This window comes from Ascaphus truei, chromosome 1 (assembly GCF_040206685.1).
Source record: "Ascaphus truei isolate aAscTru1 chromosome 1, aAscTru1.hap1, whole genome shotgun sequence".
Taxonomy (NCBI): Eukaryota; Metazoa; Chordata; class Amphibia; order Anura; family Ascaphidae; genus Ascaphus; species Ascaphus truei.
In genome coordinates, this window is record NC_134483.1 from 383,324,450 (window position 1) to 383,344,106 (window position 19,657).

Sequence of the window (19,657 nt, forward strand, 5' to 3'; positions counted from 1 at the left end):
GCATGAATGCGGCATGAACACGGTGACGTGCGTGGCATTCGAAATAAAATACCCAAACAAACCCGAGATGTTGGAGAATAAAAGGGGCCGTGACAGTACTATGAAAAGGAAGGATCCAGCGCTCCACGGTTTTGCAAAAAAGAATCAAATTTATTGCGCCATACACAACGACCGTTTCGACCTTAGTAGGTCTTTTTCAAGTGAAAGAAAAAGACCTACTAAGGTCAAAACGGTCGTTGTTTTTTGCACAATAAATTTGATACTTTTTTGCAAATCCGTGGAGCGCTGGCTGGATCCTTCCTTTTCATGTTTCAACACCTGAACATGAAAATAATCGAATAATGTGTACAACAGTAAAAAGCATGTAAGCAATAAAATATTGCTTTACGAAAAGGTAATGTCTAAATGTATCCATTCTTAGACTTTTTACATTGTGAATAATTAAGTTGTCATTAGAAAAAAGTACTTAATTTTTAAAGGTTTGAGAAAAGTAGACTATATTAGATCTTTCAAGACCTTAATTCATTATAAATTGTAGCATGTTAATAGCATATAACATACACATTTTAAACCTCTCTTTTATCCCTCTACTTCCAAACAGAATTGTGTTGATATTTACTTTACTCTTGTTAGATATTTAAAATAATCTTCATGTGACCACTTTGTTCCAGACAAAAATAATATCTTTGGATGTAATGAGTGGTTCTCAATATGTATCCATGTCTCCTCTTGGGCAATGATACTAGAACATAATGTGCGTTCTTTTATAAACATTTAATTGGGATATCAAGCTATGAGTTATTATATCCCTACTTTAACTAAACAGAACTTTCCATATCCGAGTTCAAAGTAGAGATGTTTTGGACAGTAATAAATGACTGTTACAAAAATATAGTACTCAACAGTGTTAAGATATCATCAGTGCTGACCTAACAAGCTCAGTAAGCGGCAGCAAGTAAAAAGACAAGTTCATTAGTATTACACCTATGCAAACAACTCATTTCTCAAAAGGTCAATGTATTAAAGCAGCATATCATGAAAAAGTTTTTTTTTTTTTTTTAATAATAAATCAGTTGTGCAGTACTGAATTAATAGTGCCTTTCTTTACACTCTATGCCCCCTTTTAATAATATTGAATGTATTAAGCTGCCTTTGGTTGCTATAAAAAACTATTTAGGATGCTGCACTACTTCTTCGTTTGAAATCGGCAGCCATATTAGGCCCTGGAAAGCAGGACCTTCACTGATCGATATCGGGAGAACGGATCTATTGGCAACTTAGATAATTGCATTGTCGTAAAAGGGTAGGAACTGCTGCATTTAAAAAAATAAAACGGCCAGGAGGAAGTGCTCCTTTAAGCTGACCAAGTCTGATATTTCTGATGGTATGTACTGTAAAACTAGCGAAGGGGAAAAGTGAGCCTTCAGCACATACCTCACCATACTGCTTTCTTCTGCGCTCTCCAATTCTCTTTACAAATCATTTATCAGGCAAGGTCAAAAATGTAAACAAATCCAATTCAATATTTCCAGAGAAGTTGGCAAAATAACGAAGGGTAAACCAATCACGATTCCCAATAAAAACAATTCATGTGGGTTTTTCCAGAAAATGTAAATTGTAGAATTGGGTACTAAAGAGATTAGGACAACGTAGAAAATGAGGTTTAGAACCAGACCCAACAATGTTCATTTGGGTGTAAACAGAAAAATTAAATCTCATCACTTTGTGAATATTGCATGCAACATTAATCTCCCAAAATATTAGTTGAAAAATGGAATCCATACATTTCAAAATGTCTTATTTATGTCATTTTTAAAATACTGTATTTTAAATATATTGCAATTTATAATACAACATTCTTTAAAAAAATCAGTTTAAAAAAGGACTAAAAATGTTTTTTTACTTCTAATATTTCCATTGCAATCAAACGCTTTGGAGGATACATATGTTATATGTTGTCTTTTGTATGAAGACTATAGATTTTATAAGTGCCAACTGCCTTTTTTCTTTTCACTCTTGTAAAATAATTATGCCATCATTAACCAAAGATACAAGTATAGAGAAGTGGTTTTCAACCTTTTTTCTGGTTAAGGAACCCTATATTTATATTGTGAAATTCTGCAGAACCCCAACCCTCTCAAATACCATGTCTGAGATCAGATGCATTGTAAATTCATCTGTATTTGGTACAGTTTTCAAATGACCCGAAAATTGCCGGGAATCTGTTGATAAAAACACTTGTATAGGGCATTAAGTATACTGTAAGAACGAATTGCAGAGGCCAGAAAAAGAAATACTAAGTTACCAACACCACAAAATAGATAAATGTTTCACTTCAAGAATGATGGAATCTTTCTAAAGAGGATTATTATATTGATACATTTTTGTGTTCACCTACATAGACCTGCACCTTTAAGAGAAGTGGCGCAGAAATAGTCTGTTCAGGTCTTATATATCTGTTTTGAATTTCTTCCCAGTTATTCAATTCAAATAGTATTGAATCAATTTGTGTGCAAAAGAAAAACTACTTCATAAAAACGTACACAAGCTTCAAAGCAAATTTGGAAGACAAAAAGTTGAGACGTGACACGAAAAACAGATAAGATGTTCTCTGTGTGGATGAAATCTTAACATCATTGTGATTGTATTGCCATAGTTATGGGTCAACTATCTGTTTTATATTAAACCACTATTTCCACAAGTGTGCAACTTTTGACTTCGATGTGGTCTGGTTCTGACTGGGAAGAATGGTAGACTATTGGCATAAAATACTAACTTTTTAATGCACGATTGGCAAAAAAACCCAGAAGAATCAATATTAAACATTGACCGGGTTAGTATGTTGCTCTTTTGTGCCTTTTCTAAAAGCAAACAAACAAACAGAAAAGCTTCCTGACTTACCAATTTTGGAATCTTTATAAAGAATATGAGAGCTTAGGCTAAAAGAGATTAAATTAACGTAGTTGCAAGATCAAATAAGACCCCATATACAGTAAGATATAAGTGCGCTTTAAAACAGAAAAAAATTTGAGAGAATTACTAAAAAAAAGAGGAATTTAACCATTAACAAGAGCATTAAAATGTTCGTCATGTATACCCTTGATACATGTTAGTGTTAGTATTTACTTTGATAGTGAAAGTATTTTTTCCTTACATGTTATAAGCTGGTTAAAGCGTATTTCATATATGTTATTAATTTCTTTTGGTAGGTCATGAAATAATTAAATTAAAGTTCTTAAGGTTAATAAGAAAACAAGTACGCTTCAAAAACTATCAAACAGATGAGGTTCAAAACTCCATGAATGTGAGCCATTTTCTACTGGGATGTAATTATAAATTGTGTTAGCTTTGAAGTTTTAAAACAAAGACGAACTTTTGTACCTTGTTTTGATTGGTGAATTCTTTGTGCTTTTGCACCACACAATCAACAATGTCACAAATGATCTGGATCTTCCTTTCTGAAAATCCACACTGAAGAAACTGCTGCTTTGTCAATATAGGTTTGTAATTAAACAGATCTCGAAGAACCTGGGGGGGGAGAAAAGAAGAAGAAAAAAAACTTGGCTGCTTTTAAAATGTCTAAAGACCAGTTTTCAAATGAACACTTCTCGTATTTTTATTTATTTTTTTTATAAACGTTGATATACATTTATACTAGAAGTGTTATGAGAAGCAGATGCCTCGGGATGCAAATTCACAGATCTTACAGAAATTTATTTTCAGGCGTATCGATAAGCTTGTATGAAATGTCACAAAACTTTAAGATTAGCATTTTTCACTGCAGCATAAAGCAAGTAATTTATTTATTTATAAAATATTTTACCAGGAAGTAATACATTGAGAGTTACCTCTCGTTTTCAAGTATGTCCTGGGCACAGAGTAAAACAAATAATACATGGTTACAAAATACAGTTACATAATGAGCAGGGTATACATTATATACAAGACATTGCGTGCACAGTTAAAGAAAATATATATTATGAGCGTATGAAACAGTTACAGACCAGGTTAAAATGTGAGACAGCCTTAGATTTGAAAGAACTTAAACTGGTGGTGGATGTGAGAGTCTCTGGTAGGTTGTTCCAGTTTTGGGGTGCACGGAAGGAGAAGGAGGAACGTCCGGATACTTTGTTGAGCCTTGGGACCATGAACAGTCTTTTGGAGTCTGATCTCAGGTGATAAGTGCTGCAGGTGGTAGAGGTGAGGAGCTTGTTCAGGTAGCTGGGTAGCTTGCCCATGAAGAATTTAAAGGCAAGACAGGAAAGGTGAACTTTGCGCCTAGACTCGAGTGATGACCAATCTAGTTCTTTGAGCATTTCGCAGTGATGTGTGTTGTAGTTGCATTGGAGAACAAAACGACAAATTGAATTGTAGAGGGTGTCAAGTTTGCTAAGGTGGGTTTGAGGAGCCGAGCCATATACTATGTCTCCATAGTCAATAATTGGCATTAGCATCTGCTGTGCGATACGCTTTCTGACCAGGAGACTTAGGGAGGATTTGTAAAGTACCCCTAGTTTGGCATAGGTCTTGGTTGTCAGGGTATCAATGTGCATCCCGAATGTTAAGTGGGAGTCAAACCATATGCCCAGGTATTTAAAACTAGTGACAGGTGTTAGGGTGGTGTTAGCGTTGGTTCTAATCAGGAGCTCAGTCACTGGAAGCTTTACAAATTTAGTCTTAGTCCCAAATACCATTGTTACAGTATTGTCAGTGTTTAAAAACAGTTTGTTTTGGGAAATCCAGTTTTCGAGTCTCAAAAAGTCAGACTGAAGTATGTGTTGAAGGTCAGAGAGGCTATGGCTGTGTGCATATAGGATTGTGTCATCTGCATACATTTGAAAAAGTCCATAGCCTGGACGAAACATGTTAGAGTGGTTGCCTGATGTTTGCTGCTAGTGATCAATAAAGTTTTTTTAGACATCCATGCGTTGGCTGCTGAAGTTGCTGTGAACCACGGACCATCCTACCCCCTTCTACATGTGTATTGAGGCTTCCTTACAAGCTGTGGGAAGATCATTAATGAACACTGAGAAGAGTAGGGGCCCCAGAACAGAGCCTTGCGGGACACCACAGGTGATATCCAGGGGGTTGGAGTTAGAGCCTGAGATGGACACATGTTGGGATCTTCCTGATAGGTAGGACTGAAACCAGTTTAAAGCATGCTTCCCTATTCCAGAGCTCTGGAGTTTGTTAAGCAGGATAGCATGATTTATTATTCACACTAAAATAAAATATAGCCACAATAATGTTGAATCGTTTAAAGCCACGTGTTGTATATTTAACCAATGTCAAAAGGAAACAGAAAAATGTGCAACAAAGCTCAGTGAATATTACAACCAGAGATATCATCCAAAAATAAAATATAGCCCGATTACAAATATTACAATAATATTAGGAATTGGGTGGAAACAATTAATAATTTATTTCCCAAGAAATAAGTATTATGTACCTACTGTATATTTGCAAACATTTATAAAATGTTACATTTGCTACATATTGCCAAGCACTAGAAATAGTGTGAACACAATGTAAAGATTTAAAATGTCAAATTCTGCATAACTTCTAAATACAGTATCTGTACACACACACACACACACACACACACACACACACGCACACGCACACGCACACGCACACGCACACGCACACGCACACGCACACGCACACGCACTTTGTGCTTTCACAAATTCCATCAGCACTGAATAACTGCCCCAGATGCCACAATATAATTTACTCTCCAACCTGCATGATCAGTCTGTTCATTCCTCAATTTAAGGTAAAAAATAAAAAAAGACTGGGTCATTGTTAAGTATTGCGACATTTTTCAAATCACAGATATTGCTATATCATGATGTTTCAATATCGCAATATTACCATCATGCTGCTATTTTGTCCATCCTTACAGCATGTATTTGTTCAGCTGAAGGAGCACCTCGGTGGTAGTGTCCCTGCCCTTGGAGCAGGTGAACCCATATACAAGCTCTACAAGGCAGGGACTAATTGCAACTACAACATTCTATTTACAGTGATGCATCAAATGTCAGGATTACATCAGAAAAAATTAACATTTTTGTAACCCCTCTTTCCGTTTCCTTTGACTGACTTCTATTCGCTAAGGTTCGCCCCCCCCCCCCCCCCCCCACAAGTCCTACTCCCCGTAGTAACAGGGTGTCTCTCTGCCTCTGCATGCTTTGCTCTACCTCGTATCTAAAGCCCTCTCACACCTTAAACCTTTCTCACTGACTACCCCACACCTCTGGAATGCCCTTCCCCTTAATATCTGACTAGCACCGTCTCTACCCACATTTAAAAAAAAAAACATCTCAAAAACACACCTCCTTAACGAAGCATACGAGTAGTTCCGTGGCTGATACTTTCACGCCATACATCAACCTTGGCTCCTTGCAGACGCACTTACCAGAACACCCTACTGCTGTCTTCCTACTTACCCATTAGATTGTGAGCTCTTCAGGGCAGGGACTCCTTTTCCTAAATGTTACTTTTATGTCTGAAAGCACTTCTTCCCATTATGTGTTATTTGTATTATTTGTTATGTATATGATTGTCACATGTATTACTGCTGTGAAGTGCCATTTACATTAATGACACTATATAAATAAAGATATATATACATACATCCTCCTGTCTCGGAAGTGTCACCCTGCTGCAGCACAGCAAGCTGGGAGTTGTAGTTTCCTATTCTAGCCAATGAGGTGTGGGTGGGTGTTGTCAGTACTTACCCTAGAAGGGGGATACATTTGTATGGTAAACTGGCTGCCATTTCTTCGTAGGGAAATAATTGCTTTGCTACCTTATGACTATGTGTACAAAAATATTTCTAAAAAAACCAAAAAAAACAGGGTACTGAATATGATTCCACGTTTGCTTTTCTGTCTTGCTAAAACCAGAAAAGATATACAGGCATACCCCGGTTTAAGGACACTCACTTTAAGTACACTCGCGAGTAAGGACATATCGCTCAATAGGAAAACGCCGGCTCACGCATGCGCCTGTCAGCATGTCCTGAACAGCAATACCGTCTCCCTACCTGTACCGAAGCTGTGCGCAAGCGGGGAGACTATAGAGCCTGTTACACATGCGTTATTTACATTAGTTATGCATGTATAGGACGATTGCCGTACAGTTCATGCATCGATAAGTAGGAAAAAGGTAGTGCTTCACTTTAAGTACATTTTCGCTTTACATACATACTCCGGTCCCATTGCGTACGTTAATGGGGGTATGCCTGTATGTATATTGTTCTTTCATCTCACCTGAACAGAGAGGGAGAGCTGGAGCAGTACCAATGCCTCTACATCTCTGGAGTTCCATTGATTTGACAGAAATAGAGTGTATGCAAATCACCGCAATCAAATAATGATGGAATCGAGCTACATCAGAAAAGGCCATTTTGATTTTTCTTAGCACTACAAAACCATAAAATACATTACTACTCAACTGACAGGCTCCCTGTTGGCACACATCTGTTATTTTGCACCTATTGACTCCCCCTGATTTAAGTAAGATATGGTGGGGGGAAGAAAATGGAAGAATTACTTTTAACAATATTGGTAGACATTTTACTATTTTAATTGGCCAATCAATTCAAAGATGAAAGTATGATAACAGTCACTTTACCTTGTAGACTGCTTCAATAAATCTCAAGTCACTCTTGGCTGTGAGCTCTATGTCCAAGGATACCAGAATCTCTGCAATGTACGTAGAGTAACAGGTGAAAGTGTAACTGATGATGGGCAAAGATGCAGCAGGATCTCCCTTTACCAACCTTTGGAGAAAACCAAACAGCTCATTAAACAAAGAACTTTAAACCAGCAATTTAGCTGTATAATTTTTCCTGTCATTTATTTACTTTAATGTGATACAATAGGGTTGGAAGAATGGAAAAATGGTTCTCCTGGAGCTGGACCGACAACAGTCTTGCCATAAGGAATCCAGATGACCAGTATATTCATCTTCAACATAAGCATGTTTTACTCCTAAATGTAAACTCTTGCCACTAGGTATCTATATATGTGTGCATAATCTGTAACATTTAACTGTGACATTAATGTCTCTGACTGGACCACAGACAAAAAGATACCCAGCAGATTTATCAGGTCTCCAAATATAATAATAGGTGAATAGTAAGGGGATTGCTGCTTTCAAATTAAAAATGTATGAAATATATAGATATATCTGTATCTCATATTCAGCCCTTGTCGATCCACTGTTGCATGAAGGCCTCCCCAAGGATCTTCCAGGTACTGCGGTTGTAAGCCTCCACTCCACATTGCTCACACAAATGTTCTTTTGATCGTCACCTTGGTCTCTCAATTTACCTTGGAATCAACTTGAAGTACCATCTTTGTCCAATGATGGCCATTTCTTCTTGTGATATGTTCAGCCCACTGTCTTTTTTTAATTTCTTCCCCCTTGTGATGTCACAGACTTGTTTGGTTTCGAACCCATTCATTTGTTTCTCTTTCTCTTCAGGTAAAACCCTGCATACATCCAGTTGCCCAAAGTTTCTGAATTATTTTCAAAATTTACAGTCCAAGTTCCACATTCCTACATGAACAAGGGCAGAACACACTGGTCGAAACATGCCTCAAAGCATAGTGGAAGGTTCCCTTGAAAGATTGTATTTTTTCTTCCAAATGTGCACACATCTCCTGTTGATTTCTCTCAAAAAGGTTCCCATCCATTGTTACTTGCTGGCCAAGGTAGACCATCTTCAACTTCCAGTTCTATTCCATTTATTGTGATCTATTGAGCAGAGTTGACACATTTGTTGATCACTTTGGCCTTGGTGAGACTTATGCAGAAGCCTACTTTCTTACTTGCTTTGGTTGGTTCACGATTAGTAGCTGGAGGTCTTCTGGACTTGTGAAAAAAAATGTCATTTGCAAATCGTAGATGACAAGCATCCACAGTTCATTTTGACTATTTTTTCTTCTACATGCAAGGTCTTAAACAACTAAAGTGTTGCGGTGAAAAGTTTGTGTGACATTGTGTCTCCTTGCAGCACTTCCTTGCTGATCCTTATCTTGCTTGTATCTTCGTGTAATCTAATGGTTGATGTGGCATGCTCGTAATTGTTCTTTGCAATATCAATGTACGCTTCATCAATGCATTTAGAACTGCTGAGGTGGTGACAGAACCAAATGCTTTTTCATAATCTACACTAAGCAGAGTGGTAGATCATAGTCATTATTTCGGGAAATCACTTTGATGTGGGCCATTGTGATGTATCCACATATTCAATTCTGGTTCTTGTTTTGGGATTCCTTCATTTTTTGTTGTCCCATCAAATATTTTCTTATCCAGTTTATTAGCGATTCCACCAGTTTTTTCTGCACTTGCAACTACAATTATCACAAGTTCATTATTATGGTTTGTTCTAGTGGCCTCACGCATTTTGAGCAACCTGAAGGCTTTCATTTCTAGTTGAAATTCTCTGCTGCTGTTCTTGAGGTTATTGTTGTTGATTGGTTTGGTCTTTTTAAATCAGTTTTCTTCTTTCCATCTTCGGATTCAGAAGTAAATTTGCAGCGAATCAATCGGTGATCCCTTCTTGTGTCAAATCGGTTAAGTATTGTGCAGTCTTCAATCACGTTTCTTAGCAAGGATATAGTCCATTTAATTCTTGATCCCATTGGTTCCATTCCATGTCCATTTGGATTCTTCTTAAACAATAAATTCATGATGTAGAATTTTTCACATTCTGCAAATTCCAATCTGTCTACATGTTACCATAACCGTACTCGCCAACTAATGCTTCATCTTTATGCTGGGCACCAATCTTTGCATTGAAGTCTCCCATAACGATCGAGGTGACAATTGCCTGTTAATTTGGTTAATTTCATGGTGGAATTCTTCCACTTCATTGTCTGTGTGACTTAATGATGACTTGATGTTGGGGCATACATTTGCAATATTTGAAGCCAGTATCTCGGTCAACTGACTGGCTGCTCTTTCAGATCAGCTTTCATACACCACTAGGTGATTTCTCCATCTCTTGTTAACAATGAAGCCTACTCCACTGATGCCTCCATTTTTTGTTCCCCCACTATATAACAGATTTACCTGTTATGGCATGTTCACAACAAAACATGCCAAACATATATCAGATACACACTGCTCTAGTTCAGTGGCTCCCAACCTTTTTTACATTGTGCATCACCTGCTACAAAAAACCTGTTCCACGAACCCCTGATTAATAAAACGTATTGCCTACTTAGACTATTGCCAACACAATACTGTCGTTTGAACGATCCCAAGCAGTATAGTGTATCCTGAGCTTGTGAGGGGAACCCAGGCTTAATAAAGAAACAAACTGCACCTCAGTGTGTATTTCCAAAGTCTCGCCCCACAATGCCCTGCCGCTGTGGATGACAAGCATTGTGGTGAGCAACATCAGACACTCCTGCTATAATTGACAGAATGCCCACCTAAGGTGAAATTTGGACCTCGGTAAGTGTGCGGTTCCCACACGGGTACAATAAACACTATAAACTGCTGGGGAGATCCACTATTACATATTTTGGGGGGTGAACCTCATAGATACATCTCACAAATCCCCACTCTAGTTTATTATGTTCAGTATTTCATGCTATTTAGGGAGAAGGAGCGGCTCAGTGAGTAAAGACACTGACTGGCACTGAGTTTGAAGTAGAGGAATCTAGTTCAATTCCGGTGTCACCTCCTTGTGACCTTGGGCAAGTCACTTTATCTCCCTGTGCCCCAGGCTCCAAAAGCAGATTGTAAGCTCTATGAGGCAGGGACTGTGTCTGCAAAATGTCTCTGTAAAGCGCTATGGAAAATTGCAGCACTATACAAGAACTATTATTATTATTATTACTTACAATAAAAGCAAGGTACTATTCAATTGAAACTTGTAATTGTAGACAGGTTACATTGTGACTTAAGGTTTAAATATTAGAAACAAATAGACTAAAATAGACTTTACACTCATTCCATTAATTACACTTTTCATCCACTTTGATTTATAAAGGTGGGCTAATGTACTCATGATTATTCACAAAGACAAAACAACTTATTTTTCAATAAATGTTCTACATCTTCCTCTTGTCTCGGAACAATTTTCATAAACAGATACAAATTAAAAAACTGCATTAGTCGCATGCTATATTTAGACAAAAACACTAACTGAACTTTTCCACTTTTAGCCAAACGAGATGCATCAGTTAGAAACCACTTGAGATATGTGTATTCAGTGCAGAGCAAATGCAGTCTGAAAGATGATATATGTCACCCAGAAAATTATATTTCATAAAGAATGCAAGTAGAGTTCAATATGGGAATATCCCCTATTACTATCCCCTTATTTTCTTATTATTAATACATATAAACACAAAGCTTATGATAATCATGTTGTACCAATACTGCTTTGTTTATATAGAAACTCATTTAACCAGTACAGAATGCCTACACTAATTCTAAACTAGTTTTTTTTATAGTATTTATTTAGTGGTTTAAGACCGCCATACCCACTTTGCTCAAATATTTTTATTACCAAGTGTGCATTGTTTTGCTGTCTTGGCAATTACTGTATGCCCATTTTAGGGAAAAAGAGGTTACCATGGTAATGTTGGATGCCAGCAAAATAAAGACGTGGTGTAAACACAGCAAAAATAAAATTTTATAAAACAAGGAGGGGTCCCAGAGAACGTGTGACCACCTCCAAAAAATTTTTTGTATGTCTCCCTACCCTGCACTTCTGATGCCTGCTACCCCAGTCCCACCCAAACCCCAACTTACTGCAGTGTCACATGAACTTGGAGTGCCAAACCCCCATGACCTCACTCAGCACCAATCAATGTTCAAACAGCAGAGGAATACTGGAAACAGCTGGCACAGAATGCATTTCACAAGGATTGATATAAATTCACATTTCTGTGACCACATAGTGCAGATAAAGGTTTGCTGTACTGTACTTTTTGGCATCCAACAATGAATGAATTCCTGGATAAATAGTTCAGTTTTACTGTTACAAGAGATGGGTATGGAGCAGTTGTTTTTTTGGCTGTTCAAAGTTCTATACAAGGCTGCCAACATGCCCCAAATTCTATCAATGCTCCTTTGTTTACACTGGACCTCATTTGCACAGTATGTCTACATCAATTTTAAAGCAGCAATGCACTAGCTTTCATGTTCTATTTTAGAGGGGGGAAAACAAACATACTGTTACTTGAATGATTGAGGAGAGGAAAGCAAAGCAAGGAGAGATTTATTTTAACTCTTATACTAGATGCACCTCTATTAACAAATGTAATATGCTTTATAGATGGACTTAAAGTAAGAAACAAGTCTATTTTTAAGAAACCTCATCTTCTGCACGAGTGCTGGTGCCGATTAATACAATTGAGTCCCTTTCCTGCACAGACTTAACACTGTAATATTTAGACATTTCAAAGGCCCCCTCATTTACCCACAAAAAGGACTCTGCAAGCTACATGCCTCTGATTGATATCTTGCTCTACAGACTATCTAACCACTTGTCCTCAAATCAGTCATGTCCATAACAATTCCTTCCACCACGCCCAAAAGTAACTTCCAGGTCCATACAAATCTCTTGAACCCCATAATCAAACTCGACCAGTCAAATCTTGATTTCAATTATTTGGAGTCTGTTTCACTGGACTTATCAGTCATCAGCGAGGGCAGCATAATGGGATACTTGTGGGACCATTTACACCCTTATGAACTGAATGAAGAGATCTGAGGGATCTAAACCAAACATTATTATAAAAAAAATCTTAAAAAAAACACTTTTAAAATAATGTTTGGTCCAGATTCCTATGTAAAAATCACAAAAAAAAAAAAAATTAAATCTATACCGCTTAGACTCTCACTAAAATGGCAATACAGCAATTGCAAAGTCTGATTGATTGTCATATCTCAAATCCCTATCTCACTGCCTCAAACTTTCGGAAAGGTACTGTACCAACAAGTGTTGTATAATGTGAAACTTGTGATGGTAGGTTTATCCATACTATGAAAGAATGAACAATATAACCGGCTACGGTGAGAAAGATACTTGCCACCATGCAAATGACGCCGGCATGGCAAGTAAGGCCTCAACTCCCAAATATGAAACACCGAAAAACAATAGCGCTCATTCTCCTGAAGCTGAATTGTTACTGGGCTTGACTGCATTCACGAATACCAAAAGCAAGATAGGAGGATGAAAGCAAAAAACATTTGTTAAAGCAACATGGAGAAGAGAGGCTTGAAACCGCAGTACCTGGATCAGCACATAGATCAAGGCTTTCAACCAGCATTCGCTCGACAAGGACTGAAGATAATATAAAAATATATATTCAATTGGGGAGGGGGGGGGGGGGGAACTTTGTTGAAGTGTAGTTAAGGTTTGTAAGTAAACCGTTTTGCAGATGACATGATCCATCACATCAGAGAATCTGGAATGCAGCCCGCAAAAACAAGGCTTCTCTGGTCCATTTATCCCCCATGCCACTCCTCAAACTTTTCTGGACCCTTCTTCCCCACATCCCCAAGCATCACACACCTTTGATCCCTGTCTCCTTCTCCCCAGAAACATGAAGACAGGAGACCCTGTGTAACTCGTAACATCAACAGAAGAATATTACGTTTTTACACTCCCCAGTTTTGGGTGAACACGTGGATGGTACATTCTGTTGCCATGACTACAGGAGTGTTATATACAGGTCTGTGTGTTATCTTTGTAACTATAATTCTAAAACACCTTATCTTTTTAAAACCCAACTACTCAAAAAGGCACTTCCACCCCCTAAGCCACGAACTCCATGCCAAATACATTCCTCTGAGTTACAGGGGCCTAAATCTTCTCATGTTACATTATAAGCTACAAACTTTTACCACATCCAATTTTGTCGCCCCTGTAACTCAAAAATAACTCAACAGATTGTGCTCCAACTTTCGACAAACATTCACCTTGCCAATCAGATGGATTGGTGAATTTCTGAGAAAATTATGAGCAACTTAAAAAGGGGGGTTATAATGGAAGTCTCGATCAAACCTTGGATGTACGTACTACTTGGCATCCATAATATATATTTGGTTTACGGCAGTTTCGGTTTTTTTTTGTCAGCTGCTTGTCTGTGTTTAGAGCAGAGAATTGATCCTATTGGTCAAAATATCAAACATTTAACTATTTTACTCACTTGAGCAAATAAACCTTACCCTGAATAGTCCACATCTCTAGGATAATTGAGCAGTCGCAGTCTTTGTTCCAACTTTCTGAGACATCCTTTCACATCACCTGTTGCCATGTTTTTTTCTTACGTTTTTCCCTCAAAAGGATCAAGTCTATCTAAAATAAATAAATATTACAAAAAGTTAAAAAAAGAAGGACTTCACACATTTATGAACATAGATAAGTAAATTTCACGTGTGTGTTTATTTTATGTTTCTGGAAACACATATACACTGGCGACACACTTTATTCGAGCTCGGCTAGTCCCACGAATTCGGGTATACCCGGGTGTATTGAGGTTTGTGACTGTTTTCTGCCCGAGTGCATTGGGTTATTTTCCAGACAGGGATTGAAGCATTTTATTCCCGCTGGCTGCAATACTGCACAGTATATATATATATACTGCATTACAATTCATGAATTTATGCCATCTGGTAGACACGCGAAGCATTGCAGCCTATTAAATCCTAATCATTATCATTTAACAGATCAGCCGCCTGTCAGCCAGGCATGAACCCAGGCTGGGAAGGCAAATGCAACGGGGCTTGTCAGAGGTGAGGAGCGGCGCATTCCAGGTATCTGCCAGGTACATACTGGGTATTTGCTCGAATAAAGTGTGTCGGTGCAGTATATATATTTAAAAAAAACAACTAAAATGGCAAAGAACACCTGTTTTACCAAAACAAAAAAAGTGGAATGGCTGGGACTTACAAAACTTAGATAGAACGCTTATTTTCGGACTACCTTTTCTATTTTCTTAGTGAATAGAATAAAGGGCCTATTTACCTTACAGAGACCTGTCACTGTTTCATTTCATTGGCATAGCCATTAAAAACACTATGGAAACCACTGCCAGTCTTTACACGGGAAGTCCTTGCAGCTGTTGAAAAAATTTAGGTATTAGGCCAAACTGTTGCAATTCACCTGCACATTTCAAGTGTCCCATAATTAAAGGCAGATTAAATAAAAAACAGGTAGGCATGTAAAAACGACATATTATTATGTAACCGCTTGTCCATTTGAATAAAACATTGCCGATACAGGTATAAAACAAATTGCATACTTTCAATGTCTACAGGGCTGAAATCTTTGTTATTTACAATTTTATATACAGTACATGCCAATTGGTTTCCTTTAGTCTAAAATGGTTAGGGGCCCGCGATTAGAAAAGCAGCATTAGCTAAAAGAAAATGAAAACATCAGTTTGTGTTCAAGAGAAAAAGAGTTTCACTCTTATTCCTAAATATGAAGAGGATGCACTATATAATGATGAAAAGTAGGACTATACACGTTGAACCCCCCAAAACATCATAGAGAAGAGGGAGCTTAAATGAAATGCAACACAGCTAAACCCTTTGGGTGTCCCAGGATTTCACTACGTCACAGGGACTGCCACTCCGGGGGAACCATGACATAGTGCAGTGTTTCCCAACCAGGGTTCTGTGAGATGATCAAAAAGGGTGCTGCAGGATTTCCTTATCTCACAGAGCAGGGAGAAAGCAGGGTAGTTGCTAGGAGGCAGGGCAGTTTCCTCCACACTGATTGGCTGTATTACACAGCAGCAACCAATCAAGAGGTGGTGTCAGGAGCATGGGGGGTGTGGCCAAGCAGGAGGAGGAGGAAGTAGCAGCAGCATGAGCAGGAGAGAGGTGAGGCTGTGTGTCTGTAGTGTGTGCATTTGTTTTGACCTGTGGTCTGTCTCTGCCCCCTCTCTCCTATGAATGTCCTGTTGTGGGGGTGCCTAAGCAACTGAGCACCATGATTAGGGATGCTCAGAAAAAAAGAAAAAAAAGTTTAAAACCTTTACATATCATCCTGTGTTCCCATTAAACACAGAATGCGATCTGCCCAGTAGTACCCCAAGCTATAAAAAAAAAAAATTCAGCTCTGAGGAACACCTCGTTTCCCATCCTGTAAAAATAAATGGCGGAATGCAATACATTTTTAATGAATGCCAAATTAATTTTGTATGGTGCTTGCACATGCTACATAAAACCCCAAAGCAAAAACCCTCCAAAAGTCAGGTCAGATGATATGATTATTTCATTCTTCAGTTGGAAGTCTCTGATCAAGTCTTATTTATTTTATTATCCTTTTTTATTAAGAAGCCCTACAATTCCCTGGCAAGGCTAAACTCTTCGCTATGTCTGGACAGTAAAGACAGACCACCAGGGGGAATAGCAAACCCAATAATTAAGAATTCACTGGCACTATGGATGGGCTTAAATATAAATACAGATTTACTAATAAAAATTCTAGTGTGACCCTGCTTTTCTATAACCCTCAGTTTGCCCCAGAAATGGTGGAAGGCAGATTTGCATCTTGGATGAGAGGAGGGATAACGCGGATCAGACATATGCTATCCAATAAAGAGATTAAGGATTTTCCTGAGCTTCAAGAGAAGGCTGATCTACGGCCTGGAGAGGTGTTTAGATATCTCCAGTTAAAACATTTTATTATGACAAAGCATACAAGCACATCTCCGGCGGTTACTGGGTATCAGTGTCCGGATACATATGTTCTACTCATGTAAATGTATCACATCAGGTACCTTATACTGTTAACCATTTCTTGTCATCAGATATGAAAGGTGCAAAAGGATTTTCAAGTTTCAAGCATCTCCCTATTGTGGATCACTGCATAGGTCCCTTTAGAGCCTGTCCAGACTTCGTAACCAGTTTATGCCTCACACTCATATTGTAACTAAACACTGACACTGTGTTGTGACATAATATTCTATTTGCGCAACAATGTACCTCTTATATAAATACTCCTTAAGTATTTAGGTTACACTATCCTAAATCAGGGATACTTTGTGACTATGCTGTTTCTATTTACATGTGATCCGGCTAATTGAGAGACTAGCCTCTCGCTATCCACTCCTCCCCCTGGATAGGGTACAACAGTCGCACAGACGTCTATCATATGTAGCTCCTCCCCCTGAAGAAGTGTCTCGCGACACAAAACATACGTCAGGGTGTTGTGACGTCACGGCCGTGGCGTCCGCAAGCGGGACGGTGCAAGGAGTTGTAACGCCTTAGCTCCAGCAGAAGATATGGTTATATACTTTGCACGGCACTCTGTACAGCTGTATGTTATGTGCTGTGCCGTCTAAGCTGCGTGACGACTTTGTTATTCATACACAGGCATACGCTGACTTTGTATGCATGCTTTACTATACTTTGCTTATTAGCCGCACTTTGCTATCTGCTGGTTTGGGTGTGCTGCGTGGTTGCTCCTTCATTAGCACACAGATACACGCCGATACTTTATATATACTATATCCTGATGGATTAAAAGTGTGTTTCCCAGCAGTTTCATTCTAATAGGGTAATACCTGGGTGTTTTGAGTTTGTGGTATCACCTTTAACACTAGGAGCTCTACATCAGACCATCAGGTCATTTGGTAGCCATACTTAGGGATTACACTATGTTTAGCATTTATACCACATTAGTGTTTGCCGTATGGTCACCATTATCCCTACTACCGATTTTCTCTGAAGCACCATCCCCACCTGGGGATTCATTTTTATTCCTATTTTTAAAATCGATTACACATACGGTCACTTGTTGTTTTGGCGTTGTTGATTCATTTATTAAAAATGTATTATTTTCTGTTTTTAGCTGGCAAGACATTTTGTTACTATTGTTCGCCCTTTTTCATCTATGGTTGAGTGGGATACTAGAGACTTCTCTGGGGATATTTACATCCCAACATTACTTACTATTGCACCTCGAGTTCGTGCTAAAAGAGACTTGTGTGACTCCGGTTACTGTCTTGATTAAATTGGAGAGGAGGCAAGGCTGAGTCCATGGTGACTCCAGCCGTGCGGAGGCGCGCTGAGGGAAAGCGGGTGCTTTCCCTGGCCTTAGTTCACGCGCCTTCCGGGGGCGTGTCGGGGGCGGGCCAGTGACGTCACGGAGCTGGTTAGCCCTCATTGGGCGAACTGCTCACGTGACCGGCCCTGCGCTCCCGTGAGCGCTCAAACTAGAAATTTGGTAAGACCTACGCCTCCGCACGCCTGCGCGAGCCCCTGCTAAAGCCGCTCTCATTGCGGCTGCAGGGGCTCCCTGACAAGCGTTAGCGCGCCTCAGCGCCCAAGCGCTGACCCTGGATTCAGCCTAATAAATCCTTCTCTCTATCTCAGAAGGAAACTCTCTGGATTTACAAACTAAAAACCATTGGGATTAAACATTGATTTTGAGTTAAATTCATTTTTAAGTTGTCATTGTTTATTTAATGCTAATGTATCTTATTGTCCTTTTTTAATGCAATTGGGTTCTATAATCTTTTTAATTGTAATTCCATTGTTTTATATATTATATACTGTACCTCCCTATCTTATTCCAAATTGATATTTTTAACCAGAACGTTACTAATTTCTGTAATTTATATGTATTACTATATCTGAGTCCAAATGTTTTCTAAGTGTTTAAGATTATTTGAAGAGAGTTTTTTAAAAGATATTTTTTAAATAGTTTTAATAGTTTAATGTAGAGATAGATAGACAGTGTTCGACAAATCCGGTCGGCCGCACGCCCCTGGCGACTGAATTTGACTCTGTGGCGACCTCTCATGGCCGCCCAAGCAGCGCACGCAATTTTCGCGCTTCTAGGGGCATATTTTCCTCCTTCAACTGCAATGGCCGCGCGGCGTCAGACGCCACGTTGCCATGCCAACATGACGCTCGTGATGTCATGACGTCACGCAGCTTCAAGGAGCTGAGGCAGACTGCTGAGGCACCTATTGGAGCCTGCGCCCGCTCACACCTCCCGCCCCGCTTCAAATCCCGCTGCCCGACCTCCCGCCTTGCGTCACATCCTCCCGCCCAGCTGCTTGACCACCCCGCCCGGCATCACACCCTCCCGCCCGCCCGACACCCCCGCCCGGCGTCACATCCTCCCGCCCGGCTGCCCGACCCCACCGCCCGGCTGCCTGACCGCCCTACTGCCCCGGGGGGGGGGGGGGGTACGACCGCCCAGGGACAGGGGGGGGATACCTCCCTGGGCGCTTCTCATCCTCACCCTGCGGCCCACGTACACTGCGCATCCTCCACCCGCCTGGAGCACCGGGGGGGGGGGGGGGAGGAGGAGCGCAGGGGACCAAGCGCCCAGGGACAGAGGTGGGGAAACCAGCGCCCGGGGAAAGGGGGGGGGACTGCTGTTAGGTGCAGGGGGGGAGAGTGATGTGATGTGAAGGGGGGGAGAGAGTGATGTGAGGTGCAGGGGGGGGAAGTGAGTGAAGTGAGATGCAGGGGGGGAAGTGAGTGATGTGAGGTGCAGGGGGGGAAGAGAGTGATGTGAGGTGCAGGGAGGGGAAGAGTGAGGTGCAGGGGGGGGGGGAGTGAGTGATGTGAGGTGCAGGGGGGGGAAGTGAGTGATGTGAGGTGCAGGGGGGGGAAGAGAGTGATGTGAGGTGCAGGGGGGGGAGAGAGTGAT

General features: G+C 39.9%; 1 protein-coding gene across 8 annotated transcripts in view; it reads right to left on the bottom strand.

Moving 5' to 3' along the window:
• The window catches only part of CEP44 (centrosomal protein 44), a 55,646-nt gene that overhangs the window by 32,580 nt on the left and 3,409 nt on the right, over positions 1-19,657 (bottom strand). For 4 of the 8 annotated variants that reach the window (XM_075611201.1, XM_075611190.1, XM_075611210.1 and 1 more), the window contains exons 2-5: positions 15,005-15,098; positions 14,206-14,335; positions 7,639-7,786; positions 3,382-3,528 (exon numbers count right to left, since the gene is read on the bottom strand). In XM_075611201.1, the coding sequence (XP_075467316.1) occupies positions 3,382-3,528; positions 7,639-7,786; positions 14,206-14,294 (384 nt within the window). In that variant the 5' untranslated portion in view covers positions 14,295-14,335; positions 15,005-15,098. The remainder of the gene's footprint in view (positions 1-3,381; positions 3,529-7,638; positions 7,787-14,205; positions 14,336-15,004; positions 15,099-19,657) is intronic. The other 4 variants (XM_075611250.1, XM_075611233.1, XM_075611226.1 and 1 more) reach the window with 1 other exon arrangement.